This window comes from Quercus robur, chromosome 9, assembly GCF_932294415.1.
Source record: "Quercus robur chromosome 9, dhQueRobu3.1, whole genome shotgun sequence".
Classification (NCBI taxonomy): domain Eukaryota; kingdom Viridiplantae; phylum Streptophyta; class Magnoliopsida; order Fagales; family Fagaceae; genus Quercus; species Quercus robur.
Window position 1 is genome coordinate 46,448,496 of NC_065542.1, and position 24,832 is coordinate 46,473,327.

The 24,832-nt window shown below is 35.2% G+C and overlaps 2 protein-coding genes across 2 annotated transcripts; both read left to right on the forward strand.

Moving 5' to 3' along the window:
- The first annotated feature begins 221 nt into the window (after positions 1-221).
- On the forward strand, positions 222-3,377 carry LOC126701110 (uncharacterized). The gene is made up of 5 exons (XM_050399245.1): positions 222-392; positions 585-602; positions 693-813; positions 1,793-2,035; positions 3,016-3,377. The coding sequence occupies exons 1-5, from the start codon at positions 222-224 to the stop codon at positions 3,375-3,377; spliced, it is 915 nt and encodes a 304-aa protein (XP_050255202.1).
- Positions 3,378-20,590: 17,213 nt separating this feature from the next.
- On the forward strand, positions 20,591-21,937 carry LOC126701111 (aspartic proteinase CDR1-like). The gene has a single exon (XM_050399246.1). It carries the CDS (start codon positions 20,591-20,593, stop codon positions 21,935-21,937), a length of 1,347 nt encoding a protein of 448 aa, XP_050255203.1.
- The last annotated feature ends 2,895 nt before the right edge of the window (positions 21,938-24,832 follow it).

The following is a 24,832-nucleotide window of genomic DNA, read 5'->3' on the forward strand; positions in this document are numbered from 1 at the left end:
TAACAGAGCCAAGCCCACAGTAAGTCCAATAGATTACAGAGGTACCCACAGATTCTCCAAAAAAAAAAAACCCAATATAGAGCAAATCACTTCTAAATCAGAAATCAAACTTTATCCAAAAAATAAAAAAAGAAGAAATTTCCTAAAGCAAATCTAAAGATAGCAACGCCTCAGTCCCTCAGAGTAAGAGCAACGTCGCTTGAGCCTCAAGCCACGAACAGATGGAGATCGGATTGGTCCAGTCCAAATCGTCGTATCGGTCCATTCCAGATCATCGACATTATCGCTTGTTGCTCACCCTCATCGGAGATCACTTGTTGCCTTGTCACTACCTCAGTGGCCTCAACCTTCAGGCCTCCTTGCTCGGCTACTCCGATGTTGCCTCCCTCAAGGTATTTCATTTTACTAAGCTAACTTCTCTCTCTTTTTCTCTTTGTTTCTCTCTCTGTCTCGCACTCTCTCTCTCTCTCTTAATTCTTTAATAAGCCTAACTCTCTCTTTTGAGCTGTGAGTCTCTGATTGGCCGAACTTTACCTTTATTAATATTTTGTCTGTTTATAACTTTTTGAATTTGGCTTTATCAGTTTATCTTAACCGTTTGGGTTGGTGTGTGTAGTGTGTTGGTGTTGGTGAGATATTAATTATCTTTTAGACTAGTGTAATGTGTGATTGTGAAATTTTCTGATTGGCAGGGGCATCACTCATCAGGCATTAGGAGTGCTTGTCTGTTGAATGGGGTGGGGTGGGATGGGCACATGGGCACATGGGGTCGAGTTGCACACTACTTTAATTATTGGGCTACACATGAGATGTGTAAATAATGTGCACATCAGTGGCTCTTTTAGTGTAATGTGCACAGGACATGGGGCTAAACAATATAACAAATTAAAACAGTATAATTAATGACAAACAAATTAAAGCAATATAGTTTATTGTTAGGCTAAACAGCAATAATTAAAGCAGTATAATAAACCAATACATTATAAAAGACAAACAAATTAAATTATGTTAGGCTAAATAATAATTAATAATTTTATAATTAATGTAACAATAATATAACAAATTATAGTTTATAAAAGACAAACAAATTAATGAAACAACTAAATAACAATAATTAATTAATAATTTTATTAATATTTCAAATAAATTTATAATTTATTATTTATTCTTTTGCTAGAATTATGAAAAAAATATTTGATAAGAAAACCACGTACCCAAGATTCATCTCCTGTGCAAGATTCATCTTCATCTTCTAAGCGAAATCGTGTTGACTTTAACTTAGAAAATCTTCCTTTAGATCCTGGACTACGAAAAAAGATATCATCTTATCATCCTAATAATTATGATGAAATAAGAAGATATTATTTACAAAAAGGCCCTTGTAAACCTGTTCTCCAAGATTACCCTTTAACAGATTTTTCTGGAAAACCCCATCGATTTAGATTCGAATGGTATATAAATAGAAAGTGGTTGGAATATAGTATAGACAAGGATGCAGTATTTTGTTTTTATTGCTACCTATTTGGGCAAGATGTTGGTACGCAAGGAGGAGGTGAGACTTTTGTAACGAAGGGATTCAAACTTTGGAATCAACGTGTGAAGTTAAATTCCCATGTTGGAGGAGTTAATAGTGCTCATAACCAAGCTGTCAAGAAGAGTGAAGATCTACTGAAGGACAAGCAACACATTCAAAATGTTTTGGTTAAGCAATCAAATTAAGATAAAATTGAATATCGGGTTCAATTAAATGCAATAGTTGATTGCATAAGATTCCTTTTATGCTGGGGATTAGCTTTTCATGGTCACGATGAATCTCAAGATTCAAGTGATAAAGGAAAATTCCTTGAGCTTCTACAATTTTTGGGGAATCACAATGAATCTATCAATGAAGTGTTACAAAAAGCTCCAAAAAATTACAAGCTTACCCACTCGGATATTCAAAAAGACATTGTGAATGCAATTGCACGTGAAACATCCAAAGCCATCATCAAGGATCTTGACAATGAGTTCTTTTCATTATTGGTTGATGAGTCATGTGATATCTCAGTGAAAGAACAAATGGCCCTCGTTCTTCATTATGTGAACAAAAAATGAATTATTATAGAGTGGTTCCTTGGTATTGTACATGTAGCAAGTACCACCATTTTGTCACTCAAATATGCTATTGAATGTTTACTTTGTGAACATAATTTAAGTTTGTCAAACCTACGTGGGCAAGGTTATGATGGGACTAGTAATATGCAAAGTGATATCAATGATCTCAAAACTTTAATTTTGAAAGAGAATAAGTTAGCATTTTATGTCTATTGTTTTGCTCATCAACTTCAATTGACACTTGTTGCCGTTGCTAAAAATCACATTAACATTGTTGAAATTTTTTATGTGGTTAGTAATTTAGTAACTGTTGTTGGAGGCTCTTGTAAGAGATGAGATGCTCTTCGAGATGCACAATTTGCCAAAATTAAAGAAGATTTAGAGAATGATGTATGTAGAAGGAGGCAAGATTTTAATCATGCAACAAATCTTAAACGTCCTGATGATACACGTTAGGGATCATATTATGGGACTATCCTTAACTTGATTTTGATGTTCTCTGCTATTGTTGATGTACTTGAGATTATTGAAGAAGATGACCTCTCCGACCAAAAAGTTGAAGCTCGATTTATTATGAGGTCAATTCTATCTTTTGAATTTGTCTTTACTCTACACTTGATGAAAAACATTTTAGGGATCACAAATGAGTTGTTAATAGCATTGCCAAAAAAAAAAAAAAAAAAAAAAAAAATCAAGATATAGTAAATGCTATGGATCTTGTTAAAGTGTCTAAGCAACGATTGCAAGTGATGAGAGATGATGAATGAATATCTTTATTGACTGAAGTGTCTTCATTTTGTACCACACATTATATTCCTATCTTGAACATAGATGAAATATTTATAGTTAGTGGGAGGCCACGATGCAACACCCAACAAAATACAAATTTACATCATTATTGTGTTGAGCTATTCTACACAGTCATAGATATTCAACTTCAAGAGCTTAACAACCATTTTTCAGAGGCGAATACCAATTTGCTACTTTGTATGGCTTGCTTGAATCCAAGTAATTCATTTGTGGCTTTTGATAAGGAAAAGTTGATTCATCTAGCAAAGTTCTATCTATCTAATTTTCTTGGGACAAATATCTTGGCACTTGACTCTCAACTACAAAATTACATTTTTAATATACGCAGCAATGACTTGTTTTTAGAGCTTCAAGGAGTTAGTGAACTTGCTGAAAAGTTAGTGAACACAAGGAAGTATGAGACTTATCCATTAGTCTATTTGCTTGTGAGGTTAACTTTGACACTTCCTGTCACTACTGCAACAGTTGAATGAAGCTTTTCAGCAATGAAATATATAAAGAATGAATTGCGCAATCGAATGGGAGATCAGTGGATGAATGATTGTTTGGTTGCGTATATTGAAAAAGATGTAGCTTGTAACATTGATAATGAGACTATCATGCAATGATTTCAAAATATGAAAACTCGTAGAAGGCAATTGTAAATTTTATGTATTTGCGTGTTTTTTTATTGTTGTTGTTGTCAATATATAAAATTTTCTTTTTATTAGATTGTGTCATTTATGCTTGTTAAGGAACACACTAGAAAAAATTCCTAGAGTCACCAATGTTCTTAGCCACCATTATATTAGTACCACCATCACAAAACCTAAGTGGTTGGACACCAAACCCATTCACCATAATTAGGTTTACTCTCCATGCTACAACCCTAAGAACATCATAGCAGACCAAGCTAGACATGCCATAGATAGTTCAAATGCCTGTTTTGACTATATATGGAAGAAGATTCAAGGGGTTTCTCTAGACACAAATGATGTGCGCGCTGGTATTATTGCAGAGACTAAGCGTGAAGGGTTTATGGCAAATATATCCATTGGTTCCTCCTGCTCCACAGCTCCTAGTTATGGACAGGCAGCGGCCTATTGTGGATTCAGTGTCAGCCTTGCACTCACTGTTTTACCCCAAATTTTCCAATTTTTAATCCTCCACAGCCTTCCACATATAGTTCAGTAACTTGTGATTTGTCCAATTGCTATCGAGCTCCTGGTAACAATTTTCAAGGTTCATGTTGCGCCTTCAAAGAAGGATACAGCGATGGCACCTCTGCATCTGGGATTTTGGGCATTGAAAAGTGACTTTTGATGAAGGAATAATAACATCAGTACCCAATTTAGTTTTTGGTTGTGCAAATAGCGTGGCTGGTTTCGGTGGCCAATGTAGTGGAATACTTGGTCTTGGTGCTCAAAAAATATCTTTGGTGAATAAACTGGGTTTCAAATTTTCATACTACTTTATAAGGGATTCTCGATCAATATATTCATAATCAGTTGATTTTTTGGAAGAGCAAAAATAGAAGGGTCTTCTACTCCAATTGATAATTATGGTGGCTTTTACTATGTAACCTTAGATAGCATCAGCGTGGGTGAGAAAAAACGAGATATTTTGCCTTAAGTGTTTAAAGTGACTGAAGAGGGCTTAGGTGGAGTCATTATTGATTTAAGGGCAACATTTAGGGTCCGTTTGGATATAACTTATTTTTATTGAAACTAAAAACTGAAAACTGAAAACACTGTAGCAAAATAATTTTTAAAAGTGCGAATAGTACTGTGAGATCTATTTTTAATATTTTTTTTGATGAATAGTGCACAAACAGTGCATGAACAGTGCCACTGATGCGCACTGTTGGATCCAGAATGGTCAACAACTGCGGCTAGGAAAAAAGAAAAAAAAGAAGAAGAGGAAAACATGCAAATAAGAAAACGTAGACGCACAAACATGGATCCAAACGCACAATTACTTATCTACCAAGACCTGTGTTCGACAAACTTAACAATGAAGTACAAAGATTGATGAATGGCTTGGTACAACTCATGCTAGGATGGGGCAATTCAATTTTGATAGGCCAAAAATGTATTGACCTCTTTGGTAAATTAATCAATTAATTAGCCAAGTGAATTAATTAGATTCAATTTACATGCAATAAGTGTGGTATCATAAACAAATCATCAACTAAGTTAAATGCAGCGAAAAATAAATTTGACACAGGTGATTTGTTTACAAATGGGAAAAATCACTGAAGCAAAACCTCACTCGGTGAATTTAAGCCTGAGAATCCACTATTATCAAAACAAGTGGTTACAAGTAAAAGGAATCCCAGTACCTAACACCAACCTACAGTTGAACCATTACCCCAATACCCAATTGGACTTGTGATATAGCGGCAATCTCTCCTTTCAATGCACGAATCCCAGTACGTGACTAACCAATGATGCATGGGTCCTACTAAGTGACTAACACACCAACTTGAGAAAGATGTTAGTTGCAAAGTTCTTCAATTCATCAAACAATGAAGATCAGGAAGCTCCTTGATCACAAAACCCTTGGTGCAAAGACGTACTAGCTTCTAAAGAGAATATGATGAACTAGGGCAAATTCTATTTGAGTACCAGGTGCTACGGTGCTGAAGTAACCCATGCCATACTCCCCGGAAAAGCTCGAACGACCTTCAACAAAAGGGTACCTGTACCCGAAATCGACACAGGTGGGTAGGTAGAGAATACCTAGTGGCGTGAGATAACTCTCTCTAAAGAACTCGACAAAATAGCCCTATAACTTCGGGAGAAGGGGTGCCTCCTTACAAAGGGGATTGCAGTGATCAGGCCTGGGCAACTGTTTACCAAAAACACAGGTCTCCACAAAATCGTAAGACCATGTATAAGGGCTGACGCCTGCCCAGTGCCGAAAGGTCAAGGAAGTTGGTAACCTGATGACAGGGGAGCCGGTGACCGAAGCCCCAGTGAACGACAATCGTAACTATAACGGTCCTAAGGTAACAAAATTCCTTGTCGAGTAAGTTCCGACCCGCATGAAAGGCGTAACGATCTGGGCACTGTCTCAAAGAGAGACTCGGTGAAATAGACATGTCTATGAAGATACAGACTACCTGCACCTGGATAGAAAGATCCTATGAAGCTTCACTGTTCCCTGGGATTAGTTTTAGGCCTTTCTTGCGCAGCTTAGGTGGAGGGTGAAGAAGGCCCCCTTCCGCGGGGGGAGGGGGGGGGGCTGAGCCGTCAGTGAGATACCACTCTGGAAGAGATAGAATTCTAACCTTATGTTAGGACCTATGGGCCAAGGGATAGTCTCAAGAAGACAGATTCTATGGGGCGTAGGCCTCCTAAAAGGTAACGGAGGCGTGCAAAGGTTTTCTCGAGCTAGATAGAGATTGGCCCTCAAGTGCAAAGGCAGAAGGGAGCTTGACTATAAGATCCACCTGTCGAGCAGGGATGAAAGTCGGCCTCAGTGATCTGACGGTACCGAGTGGAAGGGCAGTCACTCAATGGATAAAAGTTACTCTAGGGATAACAGGCTGATCTTCCTCAAGAGTTCACATCGACGGGAAGGTTTAGCACATCGATGCCGGCTTTTCGCCACCTGGGGCTGTAGTATGTTCCAAGGGTTGGGCTGTTCGCCCATTAAAGCGGTAAGTAAGCTGGGTTTAGAACATTGTGGGATAGTTCAGTCCATATCTGTTGTGGGAGTTAGAGCATTGAGAGGACCTTTCCTTAGTACGAGAGCACCGGGAAGGACGCACATCTGGTGTACCAGTTATCATGCCCACAATAAACGCTGGGTAGCCAAGTGCGAAGCGGATAACTATTGAAAGCATCTAAGTAGTAAGCCCACCCCAAGATGAGTGCTCTCCTATTCTGACTTCCCTAGAGCCTTCGATAGCACAGCCGAGACAGCGATGGATTCTTTACCCCTACGGGGATGGAGCAACAGAAGTTTTGAGAATTCAAGAGAAGGTTATGGCGAGATGAGCCATTTATCATTACCATAGGTGTCAAGTGGAAGTGCAGTGATGTATGCAATTGAGGCATCCTAACAGACCGGTAGACTTGAACCTTGTTCATACATGACCCGATCAATTCGATTAGGCACTCGCCATCCATTTTCATTGTTCAACTCTTTGACAACATGAAAAACCATTGTTCAACTCTTTGACAACATGAAAAAACCAAACGCCTCCGCCTTTCGATCCCTTGGATAGATAGAGAGGGGGGGGGGGGGGGGCAGAGGCCTTTGGTGTCCCCTTCAATCAAGAATTAGGGCCTCACAATCACTATCCAATATGCTTTTCTATCATGCCTTTATTTGTTCATGGTTTGATATTCTGGTGTCCTAGGCGTAGAGGAACCACACCAATTTATCCCGAACTTGGTGATTAAACTCTACTGCGGTGACGATACTGTAGGGGAGGTCTTGCGGAAAAATAGCTCAACGCTAGGCGCTACGGAAAAATATCAAGTTGCATCACCTTGCATTGCTTAAGACAACCCTTAAAATAATCCTTATATATGTTTAGGGTTGTGAGAAAAGAAATCCTACACAAATACACAAAATTATGCGTGAAATTAGATCCAGAAATTCTAATTTCATAATTCTCGACAGATATAGCTTCTATCGAACTACTGTCGAGCTTCATCATTAAACCTTGATAGAAATTATCCTGTCAAGCTATCTATCAAGCTTTAATGAATAACACTTCTTCATTTGTTTATTAGACAGATTTGCATGGTTTCAATACTAAACTTAAACTCTTGTTCTTTGAAGTACTAAACCCATCGTAGATCCACTCAATTACAAGTAAAGTATGTTTTGTCAAAGGATTAGCCAATTTACATAACATATGTCTCTAACAATCTCACATATGTCCTAACAAATTCCTTTCTTCCATGGAGTTATTGATCATGACCTTGTTGGGTTTCCATCAAATACCTTTTGTTGGATTATAAATTGACCTTAATTAATTAATTCAATTACTTAAGTTGATTAATTAGATCAAATTACCTGCAAATCATAGAGTCACTGACAAATCACCAAATAAACTAATATGCAACAGAAGTTAAATGACACGGTGATTTGTTGATGAATGAGAAAAACCTCTCGCAAGGCAAAAATCCCATCGGATGAATTTCAAGTCACCACTCCCAAGAATCTACTAATCAATAATCAAGCATTAATTTACAAGTATGAGGAATCTTGTCACTACCCTGGCCTATCCCAAAATATCAACCTCTAGTTGAATCTTCACTCCAATACCCAATTGGACTTAATCTTGTAGTAGACTTCTTCGCTTTGTACAAATCTCCAATCTGTAATTAACTCTTTTACATGGATCCCGGTATGTAACTAACTCCAACAACTTGATTGATTGTAATTGGTTGCAAATTTCTTCACTTCAAAGAAGTTATAGATTAGGAAGCACTTGGTTACAAACCTAAGATGCACAAAAGCAGTAGCTTCTCACAGGGTTTCTATTTTAGTACTTGATGACTTTTAAAATAAGCATTTTATATGACTAGGGTTGTAGAGAGAGAAACCCTAATCATTCAAGTCATCATGGACCGAAATTCAGATCTAACAATTCTGAATTCATAAGTCTTAATAGATCAAACTTGTGTTGAGCTCTCTCATTAAACCTCGATAGATGCTAGTGTCAAGTTTTAATGATACAACTTTTCTTCACTTGTTTCTTGGATCAATCTTCATGTTTTTAATGATACCACTTGTAAAGTAAACTTCACACACTTGTTGGTGCATTAAACCCAACTTAAATCTTCCAAAATACAAACAAAGTTTGTTCTGTTAAAGGATAAGCTAATACATAGAAAATATAACCCTAACATTGGGTAATTAATTAATTCAGCTGGGTCCAATTTAAACCCAACAATTAGTTATTGCACTTTAGAAAGGTCTTGTGTGCTTATAAGGTGAAAACGTTTTAACAATAAAATCTTTGTTGTTGGGTTGGTGGTGTGATAGTTTTGTTTTTGCATTTCCTTAGAGTCATTTTTTTTTTTCATTATCATACTCAGTGGTGGAGCCTAAATTTCAGTTTAGAAGGGGCAAGATTAAAAGACAATAATTATAAAAAAAAATCTTAAAAATATTAATCGATATTACTAATTAAATTATAAACAACACTAATTGTCATAAAAATATATTAAAATTTAAACAACTGTAAAATAATTAAATAATTGTAAAACAACCAATTCACAGTTACTAACAATTAAAGTAAGGGATTAATCTATATACACAAATTTTAGACATCTAATTTGATTCCTTATAATAATTTGAGAAAATAAATTTTCAACTTTCTTTCTTTCTTTATACTTCCAATAATTCAAAATTTAGATTTATAGTAAAAACTCAAATTTTGAGACTATTAAAAAAATTAAGAGATGAAGGTGAAAAAGATAATGGATACTTTATTGGTTTAGTACCATACAAGACATTATTATTATGTGTAAAATTTGAGTTCCACGAGTGGTACCTAAAATGAAAGGAAGGAATTTGGATAAGTGAAAAAAAAAAAAAAAAAAAAAAAAAAAAAAAAAAAAAAAAAAAAAAAACCTTGAATGATGGTCAAAGTGTACATAAGCTTTAACTTCAAGACAAAAGTTAAGTACAGTACCTTAAATGCTGTTCCTTAAATTCCCCTCTTAAGATTCAGCCATGTGACTACTTAACTAAAAATACAATTCCATCTCATGAAAAAATTAAGAGATGAAGGTGAAAAAGATAATGGATACTTTATTGGTTTAGTACCATACAAGACATTATTATTATGTGTAAAATTTGAGTTTCACGGGTGGTACCTAAAATGAAAGGAAGGAATTTGGATAAGTGAAAAAAAAAAAAAAAAAAAAAAAAAAAAAAAAAAAAAAAAAATCCCTTGAATGATGGTCAAAGTGTACATAAGCTTTAACTTCAAGACAAAAGTTAAGTACAGTACCTTAAATGTTGTTCCTTAAATTCCCCTCTTAAGATTCAGCCATGTGACTACTTAACTAAAAATACAATTCCATCTCATGAAAAAAAAAAATCCATATAGCAGAATATTAAGAGGGGAATCTAAGGAGCAGCACTTAAGTACTATACCTAAATCTTGCTTTTAACTTAAAAATAAAAGGTGATAGGTGGTGGCCATTTATTTCGATGTCAGGCTAATTGATAAAAGTGGGAGTAGTTCTTTTAGTAACATTATAAAATCTCACAATATTTTTATAATAAACTGAGATATTAGTACATTATAGGTCAAAAATAAAATGAAATAAATTATTCTAAGATCCATTCCAACTAAAAGCATGAGTGTTGTGTAAATATTGTGAAATTTTGTTGTGTTTTTAGACTTACTTAAGTGGGAGAAGTGTTTTTTTTTTTTTCATATCATGATACAGTTTGTGTATGGTAGAAATAGGAAATTTTGTTTTTTTTTTGTTTTATACTTTTACCATTCTAATGTTAGGAGGGGCATAAAAACTACACTAATAAGAAGTATATATAAATGGTTTCAAAAATTAGAGTCATAGGGGTCAGGTTCTCCCCACTCGCCCCCCGCCCCCCCTCTGCCTCCGTCCCAAGTCATAATCGTCAATTTATCATTTTTGTTTTTATTCTCAACACCTTTTTTTTTTAACAAAAAAATATATTGGGGCTTGGAATGTGGTTGTAAAAAGAAACAATATCATAATAATTTTTTTTTATATATAAAAGAATTCAAGATAGCAGCGGTTTTATACTACAAAATTTAGTAAAAAAAAATCATAAATGATTTTTAAAATTAAAATAACGGTGAATTACATCATAATAACTAAATAATTTGAAATGTAATAGTAAACAAACTATTATTGAATCTATTCTTTTATTTATATTTTGATAACACTAAAGGATGCAAGTTTTATTTTTCATTTATTAATTTAAAAATGAATATTTATTTGTTCAGAATTTGGTTCACCAAAGATGTAATCATGGTTCCGTCCGTCGCTTGATCAATTAATGGTGATCACATATAGGAAGTCTAACTTCAAATGCCATAGAGAATTGAATATTTATTTGTTCAGACTTTGGTTCACCAAAGATGTAATCATGGTTCCGTCCCTCGCTTGATCAATTAATGGTGATCACATATAGGAAGTGTAAGGTTGAATTTATTCAACCATCTAATTGGCTTTATTCCGTGCCAAATTTGCTTGTAATTCAGCATTTAGTAACCCTGTATTTAGGTGGGATTGTTGTAAGGGTAGTGAGTGAGATAGAGTGAAGATTGCTCAAGAGTGTGCAAGAAAACAGAGTGTCGCGGCTGGGACTCGCGGGTGGACTCGCGGCTTCAACCCGCCAAAAACTGCACACATGCCAAGCATGCTGGAAGATGAACAGTCATGCTAGCTGGAGCACTACAGGACAAAACAGGACAACTGGCCATACGGTTAACTCGCGACTGGAACTCGCGACTTGGTCAAGCCGCGAGGTCAAGCCGCAAGCCACCCCTATTTTGGAAAAACCTGACGTTTCACATTCCTCTTCACTCCAGTATAAATACCCTTTTAACCCACGATTGAAAGAGAGCTTCCAGAGAGAATTTTGAGAGAGAAACCCTAAAGAAAAACCAGATTGTTTCACCCACAATCTATACCTTAGAGTCTCATCAAATTCCCTCACTCTCTTCCTCTCCATTGTCAAATCCTTGAGAGGCATTATACCAAACCTGGTTCTCACCATTATCATCTCTGTGAGACAGTCGTTTGGAGTTCTGGGAAGCAGTTAGGAAGGAGCCAACCTTCATTGGTTGATGCTACGGTGTAGTAGCGGAATCCGGGAAGCTAGAAAAGAAAAAGGTTCGGCGCAACCTCGTTGGAGCAAGAAGCTTGGAGGGCTTAGGTGCACTGGGTAGATTAGGCTTGGAGGGTCTATTGCTGTCCTTGTATCCCAACTGTATTTTCTAGTGGATTGATTACCGCTTGGAGGGCGGCGGAGAGGTTTTTCGCCGAGGTCTTCGGTTTCCTCTTCGATAACACATCGGGTGTTATCTTTGTGTTTGCATCTTCCTTCCTCTCTATCTCTGCCTTTACATTATCTGCTGTGGTTTATTTTGTTATGGCTTAGATAGTTGTTTAACCAATTTCATATTATAGCATATGTTAAGTTTCCGCACACTTGTTGTTTGACATATTGCTTGTGTTGGTTAAGTTGGTTTTTGGGGGTCTAAACGTTCAAAAGTGTTTTTGTACACGTTTTTGAACTTTCATTTGGTATCAGAGCGGGTACACTTGTTGTGGTTTAAATACCTAAGTGTGATCCTTGACCCCTTGTGTTTATTTGCCATGGATTGTGCTTTGTATGACTCTTTGCATGATTTGGTTGGTGATGAATGTAACATGCCACATGTTTGTGAAAATGCCTCTATGAGTGTTAATCCTCATAAGTGTGATGACATGTTATTTGAATCTATGGGTGTTGTTGACAAACTCTTGAAGAAAAATGCTAAGAAGTTTCAAAAGAATTTGAGCAAGTTATTTTGTGAAAATGATGATTTGATTGCTAAGCTCAATGAATCCAACAAATTGGTTGAGAAATATAAAAAACTTGCTGAAATTTCTCTTGAAAAGCTGAAAGAGTTTGAATGTTTGAATATGGACTTGGATGCTAAACTTGTTTTGTCTAACAAACTTGTTGATGATCTTAAATGTGAAAATGAATCTCTTAAGATGCATGCCAAGTGTTTGATTGCTGAACCCATTGATTAAACGGATGATAATATTTGTTGCAATCATGTTGTGGTACCCGATTTTGTGCCTAGTGTGTGTTCTACCTTAAAGGACAAATCGGTGTACATTCCTCCACATAAAAGAAATCAAAAGGTGGAGAGAAAGGCTGTTAAGTCAAAACCTTCGTTTAGGTCTCAACCTAAGGCTTTGGATGGATCTAAGTTTGTTCCAACTTGCCACCATTGTGGTGTGATTGGTCATATAAGACCTCAATGTCATAAGTTGAAGAGGGAACAAAACCATGTTGCTAGATCCATTCCCAAAAAGCCTAGTGAACCTAAACACATTGTTTGTCACCATTGTGGTGCCTTTGGTCATCTAAGACCTCATTGCTCTAAGTTTCAAGCTCTTAAGAGAATCAAAAGAAAAGAGAAACTTGAGCTTTTTGGAAGTTGTGCTAAAAAGAGTAAACTGGATTTGAGTGAAAATAGCATGTTGTTAAAGAAAATGTTTAATGCTCTTAACTCCTTGACTATGTGCATCTCCGGTTCTCATTCTTCCAATCCTCGTCTCGCTTCTCTTGAGACACTCATTCCAAACAATCGTTCCGTTTGGATGAGGAAGGGTTCCTATGGTTGAGCTTTTGCTCTTTTGGTCCTTGATCTAATTCTTTCGATCTTTGTAGGACCCTTCATGCATTAAATGTCATATCTTCATGCATTTTCTGCATCTTGCATTTATTTGTATGCATTGTTTCGTTTTTGATCTTACTTTTATGTTTCTATTTTGTGTGAGTAAAAATCCAAAACCACATAAAAAGTGAAAAATTCAAAAAGTTTGATCGTATATGTTTGAGCACATATCACATGTGAGTTTGGCCTTGTACCTTTGTACAAATGGCTTTGTGCATTTTCGAGCTTAGCTTGTTATTTTTGCACTTATATCTTTGTGGGAAAAATCTTGACATCTTTGTGTGATTGTTGTAAATCGATCTTCAACCTTGTCATGAATGATTTGTCAATAGTCATGTTGGTTTTGATACATGCGTAGACTTGTGCTTATATCTCTTCCCACTCTTTTATCTTTATTGCTTAAAGAGCTCAATAAATGTAAATCTCAAAATGAAAAGAGATAATGAGCTGCAAAAGCCGTCGCACATACTAGTATTCGACTAGGAAAAAGGGAAAGCGACTTATATGAAAATGTATGATGCCCAAAAAGCCAAAGGCTTGTTCATCAAATTGAAATATCAAAAATTTCAAGCATCAATCTCAAAAATGAGATGTATTGCTCAAAATGAGTTGTATTGATTCAAAATGATCAAATGATATGAATTGTAAGAAGCCAAATGAAAAGCTTCAATCTTATGTAATCATTTTCTTGTGGGAGGTCATATATGTTCACTTCTATAATTGAGATATACCACTTGACTTAGTACTATTTGTGTATGACTTGATTGAATTGATCATTGAAACTTCATTCTAGACTAAGGACTATTCCACATTTGATACACACACATAACACACTTGTCTTATGTTCAATGAATGTCTTATTCATTTGTTAGATTGTACTTGTCTAAATGTGATGTGTGTGTGCTCAATCATATATGGTTCAATCCAAAAAGATTTTTGATCATTTTATATGTTTTTGGAAGTGATTTTTATCACTCTTTGAGTTTATGTTTAGTGCTTACTTTGTTTTTCAATGTTTAAACATGTTCTGGTTTGAAAAACAAGTGTCAGATTTTTTGGCCACTCATTTTGGCTACTTGCGTGAGCTGCCAGCAAGCTGCCAGTTTTGGCTGGTCGGTTTGGCGGCTTGCAAGCCGCGAGTCTAAGCCGCGAGCTCAGACAGAGAGGTTTCGCGGCTCACTCGCGACTTGGCTCGCGACTCGCCAGTCGCGAGTCGCCCAGAATCAGCTTTTTAAAGAGGTTTTTTCGTGGGAAACTTGTTTTAAACCTCTCCCATCCTCTCTAAAACCCCTCTTTTAATATTTTTACATCAAAACCCAACCAATTTGAATGGTTTTTCAATCCATTAACATCTCTAAGGTAATTATAAATTCTTTTCATTATTTTTGATCCTTGGATTATGTTTTGGAGAGTTTTGTACTCTTGGTTGGGATTTTTATCATTGGGGTTGGGAAAACTTATTTTCTGTCAATTTTCTTCATGGGATTGGTTTCTTTTGTTGATTTGCATTGGATGTTGGCCCCTTGTGGCAGAAAGAACATGTATTAAGGGTGGATTTCATGATGTTCATGCATTGTTTCACATTTTTGTTCATAGTGTGCATCTAGGTGTTTGATAAAATGCCTCTTAGACATTTTCTCGCTTGTTTGGACTCCGATGAGTACCAAACTTTGGGGTTTCTCATGTTTCCTCATTAGGAACATGTTTGGTTCATTGGTTGTGTATTTTAACACACTTTGCCCCACATGTGCATTTTTCATGCATTGGTCATGCATTGCACTTAGCCACCTCTTGCACACACCTTTGCTACCCTTGTCATGCATTGGTCTTTACCTTATTTCTTCATCCTAGCATGTCATGCTTACCTTATGCTTTGTCTTAGGTTTGAGCTTCATTTTCTCATTCATCTTGCACCCCTCATGCATCATTAGCATTGTTCATACCTTCATATCTTGCCCTCATTTCTTCTTGACCCTTTGTCTATTCCTGACAAAAAGGGGGAGAGTATACTCTAGAGTATGTTTCGGAGTATTTTGTCATTTCTATATGACTCTTGTGCACATCCTTAGGGGGAGAAATTCTATTTCTCATGCACATTTGTAGGGGGAGAGATATTCCATAGGGGAGATGCATATACCAAGGGGGAGAAGACATTGTGTTAACTAGAAAACCTTGTTCTGTTTGTTTTCTTGTTGACTTTATGGTGCTTTGTGTTATGCTTTGGTGTTCTCATTGCATCATGTTTGTGCTTTGGACATGCATATATCCCTATGTTATTATGCTTCATTGCATGCATGTTCAGATGATCATTTGCTTTGCTATGTGATCATTATAGCCATTTCTATACTTGTTATATTATACTTGTTCTTTATTACTTGCTTTACCTTGAAGGTCTAATGTGTTTTGTGCAAGTGTTTCAGGTTACAAGTATATATGTTCCAAGTGCATCACAGCCTCTCATCACTTTGAAGGGGAGAAACTTTAAGCACTTATCCTGTTTATATTGTTTAAGTTTTTATTCAATATAATGTGCTTTGTACCCATGTGCTTTTGTAAGCTTCTAGGGTTAATGTTTTATGCATAGTTTGTAGGCTTTATGGTATGTACCTTGCTTAAGTGCAGCCTTTATGCTATGTTGAAATCAGTACCTTAATCTAAATGTTCTGCATTTTGGTTTTTGTACTGTCACTCTTGTGCCCTTGTAGGATTGTTCCTAGATGCATATGCCTTGTGTGCTATGCATTGGTTGAGTGTTGAGCATACAAGTGTCTTGCCTTGTGCTTGTTAACTTGTATGTCCTTGTGTTCATTCCAAGTGTGAATGAGCACTGTGATCACTACCTTGTGGTGTTCACTTGGTTGATCAAGCCATGGTTTGTTTATTAACTCCATCTTTGCTTGATCTCATATTGCCTGTTTCATATGCATTTATAATTTTCTGCTTACAATGATCATGGTGTATTGTTGTGTTTCAGGAGTATTATGTTCATATGATTCAAGTGCTTCACAGCTTCTAGAGTTAGGTGTGAGTGAGTTTTGTTCAACTGTTCCCAACTCACATGTTAAGTCTAGAGTCTGTCTTAGGGTTTTGTCACGGAATAGCCAAAGGGGGAGATTGTAAGGTTGAATTTATTCAACCATCTAATTGGCTTTATTCCGTGCCAAATTTGCTTGTAATTCAGCATTTAGTAACCCTGTATTTAGGTGGGATTGTTGTAAGGGTAGTGAGTGAGATAGAGTGAAGATTGCTCAAGAGTGTGCAAGAAAACAGAGTGTCGCGGCTGGGACTCGCGGGTGGACTCGCGGCTTCAACCCGCCAGAAACTGCACACGTGCCAAGCATGCTGGAAGATGAACAGTCATGCTAGCTGGAGCACTACAGGACAAAACAAGACAACTGGCCATACGGTTAACTCGCGACTGGAACTCGCGACTTGGTCAAGCCGCGAGGTCAAGCCGCGAGCCACCCCTGTTTTGGAAAAACCTGACGTTTCACATTCCTCTTCACTCCAGTATAAATACCCTTTTAACCCACGATTGAAAGAGAGCTTCCAGAGAGAATTTTGAGAGAGAAACCCTAAAGAAAAACCAGATTGTTTCACCCACAATCTATACCTTAGAGTCTCATCAAATTCCCTCACTCTCTTCCTCTCCATTGTCAAATCCTTGAGAGGCATTATACCAAACCTGGTTCTCACCATTATCATCTCTGTGAGACAGTCGTTTGGAGTTCTGGGAAGCAGTTAGGAAGGAGCCAACCTTCATTGGTTGATGCTACGGTGTAGTAGCGGAATCCGGGAAGCTAGAAAAGAAAAAGGTTCGGCGCAACCTCGTTGGAGCAAGAAGCTTGGAGGGCTTAGGTGCACTGGGTAGATTAGGCTTGGAGGGTCTATTACTGTCCTTGTATCCCAACTGTATTTTCTAGTGGATTGATTACCGCTTGGAGGGCGGCGGAGAGGTTTTTCGCCGAGGTCTTCGGTTTCCTCTTCGATAACACATCGGGTGTTATCTTTGTGTTTGCATCTTCCTTCCTCTCTATCTCTGCCTTTACATTATCTGCTGTGGTTTATTTTGTTATGGCTTAGATAGTTGTTTAACCAATTTCATATTATAGCATATGTTAAGTTTCCGCACACTTGTTGTTTGACATATTGCTTGTGTTGGTTAAGTTGGTTTTTGGGGGTCTAAACATTCAAAAGTGTTTTTGTACACGTTTTTGAACTTTCAGGAAGTCTAACGTCAAATGCAATAGAGAATTGACATTTTTTTTTAAAGTCGTAACAACAATAATGAGTAGGAAAGGAGCAAAAAATTGAGGAGAAGCATATGATACTATAATATTTAAGAAACTTAGAGGACCAAAAATATATATATATTTGTAGATTATATGTTTAGCTATAATATTTTTATGTTATATTTTTTATTTTAAACTTTTTTTTTTAATTTTTATTGTAGCTTATATTTATCTTAAACTATGATGATATCATGCAACTTTTTGTTAGCACTTATTTTAAATATTTTATTATACATCTTAAAAAATGTGTTTAGATCCTATTTAATCTATATATACTTATAATTTGGTCGATAACTAATATTTATAAATTTTTGGGTTACAAAAATGAAACTTGCCAATTGCTACCCATATAGTGCTTCTCGCATATTACATAGTCCACATAGTATTCTAAACCATCTTATTTTCGATAAATTTTTTATTCTCTCTTGAAAAAGTGATTATTCTCTCCCTCTCTCTCGATTTTATATTCTTCCTTGCAACTTGACTTTATGTTGATGTATCATTTTTTTAGAAACTTTATTTACAGTTAATACTTATTGGTGTTGTATTTTTTAGTTTCCCATCACTAGTAGTTTTTCTCTCTCTTATACCTTTGGTTTGATTTTTTTTTTTTTTTTTTTTAAGTTAATACTTAGTTATTTTGAATGTCATAATTAAATTTGAATAATAAATTTAAAACTTTAGTTGTAAAGAAAAAAAAAATTTAGGAAACATATCAAATAGGTCTTGTTTGGTCCATCTGGTCTACTTTAGTCCTTTATGGTCCAATTTAGTCCATTTGATCTACTTCGTTCACTTTGGTCCAATTTGATCAACTTAGGTCACTTTCAGTCCAATTCAGTTTATTTGGTCCATTTGGTCCACATCTATCCAATTTGACATATTTGATCCATTTTGTTCACTTCAGTCCATTTGGTCTAATTTGGTCAATTTCTATTCACTTCATTCCATTTGGTCCAATTCGGCGTACTTACTTAAGAATGGAAAAAAGACAAGTTTTGGTTAAGAGTACTATCAATTATTTGAGTAATCTCAATTGTAATTATAGGATAAGTGTTTGTTATCATAATAATCTCCTTAAGAAAATGAGAATTTGAATAATAACTTTAAAACTTAAAAATTTTAGTTGTTCCTAAAAAAAAAGGAAAATATAATGCATAGTAACAATAGTTAGAAGAATATGGAGCATTTCAAAAAAGAATAATAGTATCAATAAATAAATAAAAAACATAAAAAATTATAAAATTATATATTTGTAAAAATAGAGTGATCATTGAAATAACTTCTTGAAATTGTTTTAATTTTTAGGAAGAACAAATTATGTATAATAAAATTTAAAGAATAAATTATACATATTCAGTATAAATTTATTATGAGTTTTGATTATCATGATATTCTCCTTTAAGGTAATGAAGAATTTGAATAATTATTTGAAACTTAAAAAGTTTAGTTGCAAAGAAAAAAAAAAAACATAGCATACTATAACATAATTTCAAAGAATATGGACCACTTTATGCAAGAATAATATCAATCAAACACCCAAAATAATAGAACGATATATTGGTAGAGATAGAAAGATGAAAAATAATTTTAGAAATTGTTTAACTTTTAGGGAAAGCAAAATTATTTTCAACAAATTTTAGATAAAAAAAAATTATACATTATAGTATAATTACAAAATGATTATCTATTTCCATGCATAGACGTGGAAAAACGGGCAGGTTGGGTTGGGTTGGGTCTGGTTTGGGTCGGGTTGGGTCGGGTTAATCGAGTTTGTGGGTCAAACGAGTCACGAATTAAAAACGGGTCAATCGGGTTGCAGGTTGAGTCGGGACGCGAGTCAGGTCGAGTTGACCCGTATTTTTCAAACTTTTTTTTTTTTTTGAAATAGATGCAATCTGTCAATTGTTTATGAGTTCTTTAACTGTGATTAGATTCTCATTGGTGATATTGTTACGAATTACCACTAAACACTTGACTTGATACCCAAATTTGGTGCAACTCTTGTTCCAGCTTTCTAGAAACTAATCTTGGAATAATCTTCGATCTATTTAACGTAGGAAGAGAAAATGAAGGTAACAAGTAAAGAATGTTAAACTATAATGAAGTGCATAATATATTAAGTAAAAAAGAATAAGTAAATATTTTGTAAAAATTACACCTCAATGTCCATATACTCAACGTTGGTAGACCTGGCAAAACGGTCAAGTCGGGTCGGGTCAATCGGGTCGCAAGTCAAAACGGGTCACGGGTCAAAATGAGTCATTTTTAAATGGGTCAATCGGGTTACAAGTCAAATGGATCTGACCCGTTTTGCCATGTCTACCCACGCATAGCGCGGGTTTGCAACTAGTATATTGTAAAAGTTTTTTTTTGAGAAACAAATACATACACAAAGGAGAAAGAAATGAGTTTTATATTGTAAAAGTTGGATCTTACAACTAGTGGATATACACAACGATAGCTAGTTGCATAGTCTTCTATCTATTTGGAGTTAATTGAGCAAATTGTGGCACATGGCAAGTAGTAATTTGTCATTAACACATTACATTTGAGATGTGGCAATACATTTAATTATAAAATATACTCATTTATTTGAATCAATCCTAAATTAATGCTAAGTTACAAATCTGACGTATTTGCTCCTTAAAAAAACCTCTCATTTTACCGCTTCATAACTTTTAGACTCAGTAAAAGGCCTTCGATTATAGTGTCCATACATTTCATTCCTATAATTCAGGGTGTCATGATGCACAGCGTTATTTAGCAAATCGTACAAAAATAAAATAGTTTACTAAAAAATTACTGGCAAAGGGAGGTTATGAGAAAATAGTGTACTAAAAAATAGGTTATGGGAAAATAGTTTACTATAAAAGAAAAATAGTTTACTAAAAATTACTAAAAAATAGTTTACTAAAAAGTTATTTTCGGTGGGAAGAAAGTTAAGTAATCCTAAACGCCATGAGAGCACAGCAATATCATTTTAGCCATGGCTGTTCTTTTCAATCTCTTTCTTCTTTCTTGCTTCACTACTATTGCTACTACATCTATAGCTACCACTAGTCCCACCAATGCAAAACCTAAGCGATTGATCACCAAACTCATTCACCATAACTCGGTATACTCTCCATACTACAACCCTAAGGACACCATAGCAGACCGAGCTAGACATACCATAAACAGTTCAAATGCTCGATTTGACTACATATGGAAGAAGATTGAAGGGATTCCTCTAGACACAGATGATGTGCGCTCTGGTGTTATTGCTGAGAATAGGCGTGTAGGGTTTCTAGCAAATATATCCATTGGTTCACCTCCTATTCCACAGCTCCTAGTTATGGACACAGGTAGTAGTCTATCGTGGACTCAATGTCGGCCTTGCACTCACTGTTTTACCCAAGCTCTTCCAATTTTTAATCCTCCGGAGTCTGCCACATACAGTACAGTACCTTGTGACGCTCACAATTGCTATCATCAAGTTCCCGGTATTCTTTGTCGAGCTCCACATTGCGGCTTCAAACTATATTATGGCGATGGCACTACTGTATCTGGGTTTTTGGGCTCTGAAAAGATCACCTTTGAGACCTCTGATGAAGGAATAACATCGGTACCCAGATTAGTTTTTGGTTGTGCCACTGACGTGGTTAATGTCATGGGTGTTTTGGGTGGCCAAATTAGCGGATTACTTGGTCTTGGCGCTGAGATGACATCATTGGTGAGTCAACTGGGTTCTAAATTCTCTTACTGCATTGGTTCTATATGGGATCCTCAGTATATTCATAATCAGTTGATTTTTGGAGAAGGAGCAAAAACAGAAGGCAGTACTACCTCTCTTGAAATTATTGGTAGCTTTTACCATATAAGGTTAGATAGTATCAGTGTGGGTGAGAAAATGCTAGATATTTCGCCTCAAGTGTTTGAATTGACTAAAGACGGCACACGTGGAGTCATTATTGATTCAGGGTCAACACTTACTTATCTACCAAAACCTGCGTTTGATCCACTTAAAGATGAAGTACTAAGCTTGATGAATGGCATTGTACAATTCGTCGGAACGGAAAATTCAAGTCCTTGCTTCAAGGGGGTTATTGATCGTGACCTTGTTGGGTTTCCAGTAGTTACGTTTAACTTTGCAGATGGGGTTGACTTGGCTTTAGATGTAAAGAGCTTTTTTTCCGTGGCAAGTCGAAACACCTTTTGCATGGCTATGGCTCCGACTAATGCCGCCAACTTGACAATAATTGGAGTATTGGCTCAACAAGGTTATAATATCGCCTATAATCTTGCTTCGAAAACAATTTCTGTACAACGGATTGACTGTGCACTCTTAGAGTGAGATGTTATTTACAGTGCTCTAGGAATTTTTTCCAGAGTGGTCCTTAAAACAAATAATTATACAATCTAACAATAAGAGAAACTCATAAATTCAGGATAATAAGATGAAATCTTTTCCAAGTGAAAGTCAACACAAATTTGCTTAGAAGATGAAGATGAAGTTTGCACAAGAAATGAATCTTGCACAGAAGATGAATCTTGGGTACGTGATTTTCTTATCAAATATTTGTCCATAATACTAGTAAAAGAATAAACAATAAACTATAAGTTCATTTGAAATATTAATAAAATTATTAATTATTGTTGTTTAATTAGTTGTTACATTATTTTTCTTTACCTAACATATTTTGATTTTTTTATTTTGATTTTGATTTTATTTTTTGATTTTTTTGTCTTTTATAATGTCTTATTCACTAACTTTTAATGCCTCCACTGCACTAATCCAAATATCCAATGCTTAGGCTGGCCCCATCCACCCCCACTCAAGAGACAAAAGCCAGCGCTAGCCAATCAACACAATTTAACAATTACATTACATTGACTATATAGTCATACACTTGCACAAAACATTAAAGAAATATAAAACATACACAAAACGACAAACTCACGAACCAATAGAGGTAATTAGGCAAAGCTATTCAATTGAATCAATTCCAAAGAGATTTAGAGAACCATATTTTTTAATTTCAAAGAAAAAGAGAGAGAGCTCCACTCTCAGAGTAGAGATGACATAGAGAAAAAGAGAGAGAACTGAAATACCTTGAGGGGTGGCACCGTGGCAACACGTTGAGGCCAGGTCTCACCAAGGCAATCTTCAATCTAGATAAGCTGCATCGTTGCACGTTGAGAACTCAGAACTTGATTGGCTGTCTTAGTTACCTTCAGTGCTGCTCTGGCCAACCAACTCACTGTAGTTGTTGCCGATATGCTCTGGGATCAGGGGCAGTAGCAGGTAGCACGTTGAGGCCAGTGACTGCTGAGGATTGTGGTTCTTATTTCCCTTTAGAGTAGGAATTATTTTGGTTTAAAATTTGGTTCAATTGGCGGTGAGGATTAATGGGGTATTCAATTTATAAAAATTTAATTATTATTATATTTGTTGATTTAAAAAGCTGTGTGAGTTACAAGTAGTGAGTGAGGGAGGATTGATCTTGGGCTTTTTTTTCCTTTAGATCTTTATTGGGCATATGGGATTGTTATTATTATAATTTTTTTTTAAATTTTAGTTCAAAATTTTTTTTTTTTGGGCTTTTTGTTTTTTGCTTGAAAGGCCCCATATATTATTAGGTGGACCAAATTATGGATCAAAATTTAATTTTATTGGGCATAAAAAATAAAAATAAAAAACTTTGGGTGGTCACAAATTTTTTTTAAAAGTAGACAAATATAAAATTTTAAATTATGTCAAGCTGATCCTGTGACCACCCAAGCCTTAATGTGCCGTTGCCCCTGGTTGTTTATATTTTTAAATTTTTTAAATTTTCAAGAATAAGATCTTATTTTTCTTTATTTTTGATTAAGGAGGACTTGGTTTTTTTTTTTTTTTTTTTTGAGAAGAAGGCCGTTGAATCCATTAAAGGAGATCTTGGCTAGGAGTACAACATTGAGGTGTGGAGGAATATCTTTCATCCACACTGAAAATAAATTGTCTGTACAGCCCTACAATCAACTTTGCTTCAAAAATCAAATTACCATAGGTGGTCAAAGAAACATATATAATCTTTAGAGAATTGATGATAACTTTAGAGTCGCCTTCGAGAATAGAATAGTTGAGGAGAAATCAATTTCGGAGACAAAGCTCAAAGCTCTCACTGCTGCTAGTGCTTCCACTTCGGCACTAGAATTGGGGAGGGTCAATTTCTGGGATGAGACGGTGGCTTGCCCATTAGGGGAAGTTGGTAATTAAGTCAAATTATAAGATCTTTTCTTTCTTTCCTTGAATAAGATCTAGTCTTGTTTAACGTATTTATTATAATAGTTTTCAGAATATTCCTCATTGTATATTTAGTGTTTTGGATCCTTTAATTAAATTGAAGCTTCCACGGTTAATGATCTGCTTAGGTAAAAGTTATTACATATGTCATATTGTGAGGTTACTCTAGAGCACCTCTAAGCTATGGTATTCAATGCGGTTAAAATTCAGTAATTTTATTTTAATATATTTGATTCATTCTATCCACTTTAGTTTATTTCTTCCACTTTAATCCATTTCAGTTCACTTCAGTCCGTTTGGTCCAATTTGGTGTACTTAAGAATGGAAAAAAGAAAAGTTTTGATTGAGAGTACTATCAATTATTTGAGTAATATCAATTGTAATTATAGGATAAGTTTTTGTTATCATAATAATCTCCTTAAGAAAATGAAAATTTGAATAATAACTTTAAAACTTAAAAATTTTAATTGTACCAAAAAATTAGGAAAATATAATGCATAAATAACAATAGTTAGAAGAATATAGACCATTTCAAAGAAGAATAATAATGTCAATAAAAAAAAATATAAAATTATATATTTGTAAAATTAGAGTGAAGATGGAAATAACCTTTTGAAACTATTTGATTTTTAGGAAGAACAAATTATGTATGATAAAATTTAGAGAATAAATTATACATATTGAGTATAAGTTTGTTATGAGTTTTGATTATCATGATATTCTCTAAATTTTATTTATCTAAAACATAATAAGTTTAGTTGTAGAAAACAAAACACAGCATACTTGTAAACATTGCATTTTGTACCGGGTCCCCGTTCTGCAATGATGATCAAGCTCTAAAGCCCAATGCCAGTTTAGAGCCCAATCAAATATCAAATTGACTTGAGGAGTATTAAAATAGAAAATATAACCTTTTAAATGAACAAAAATATATTTTTGGAAATAATATGACCAAAGTGGCCC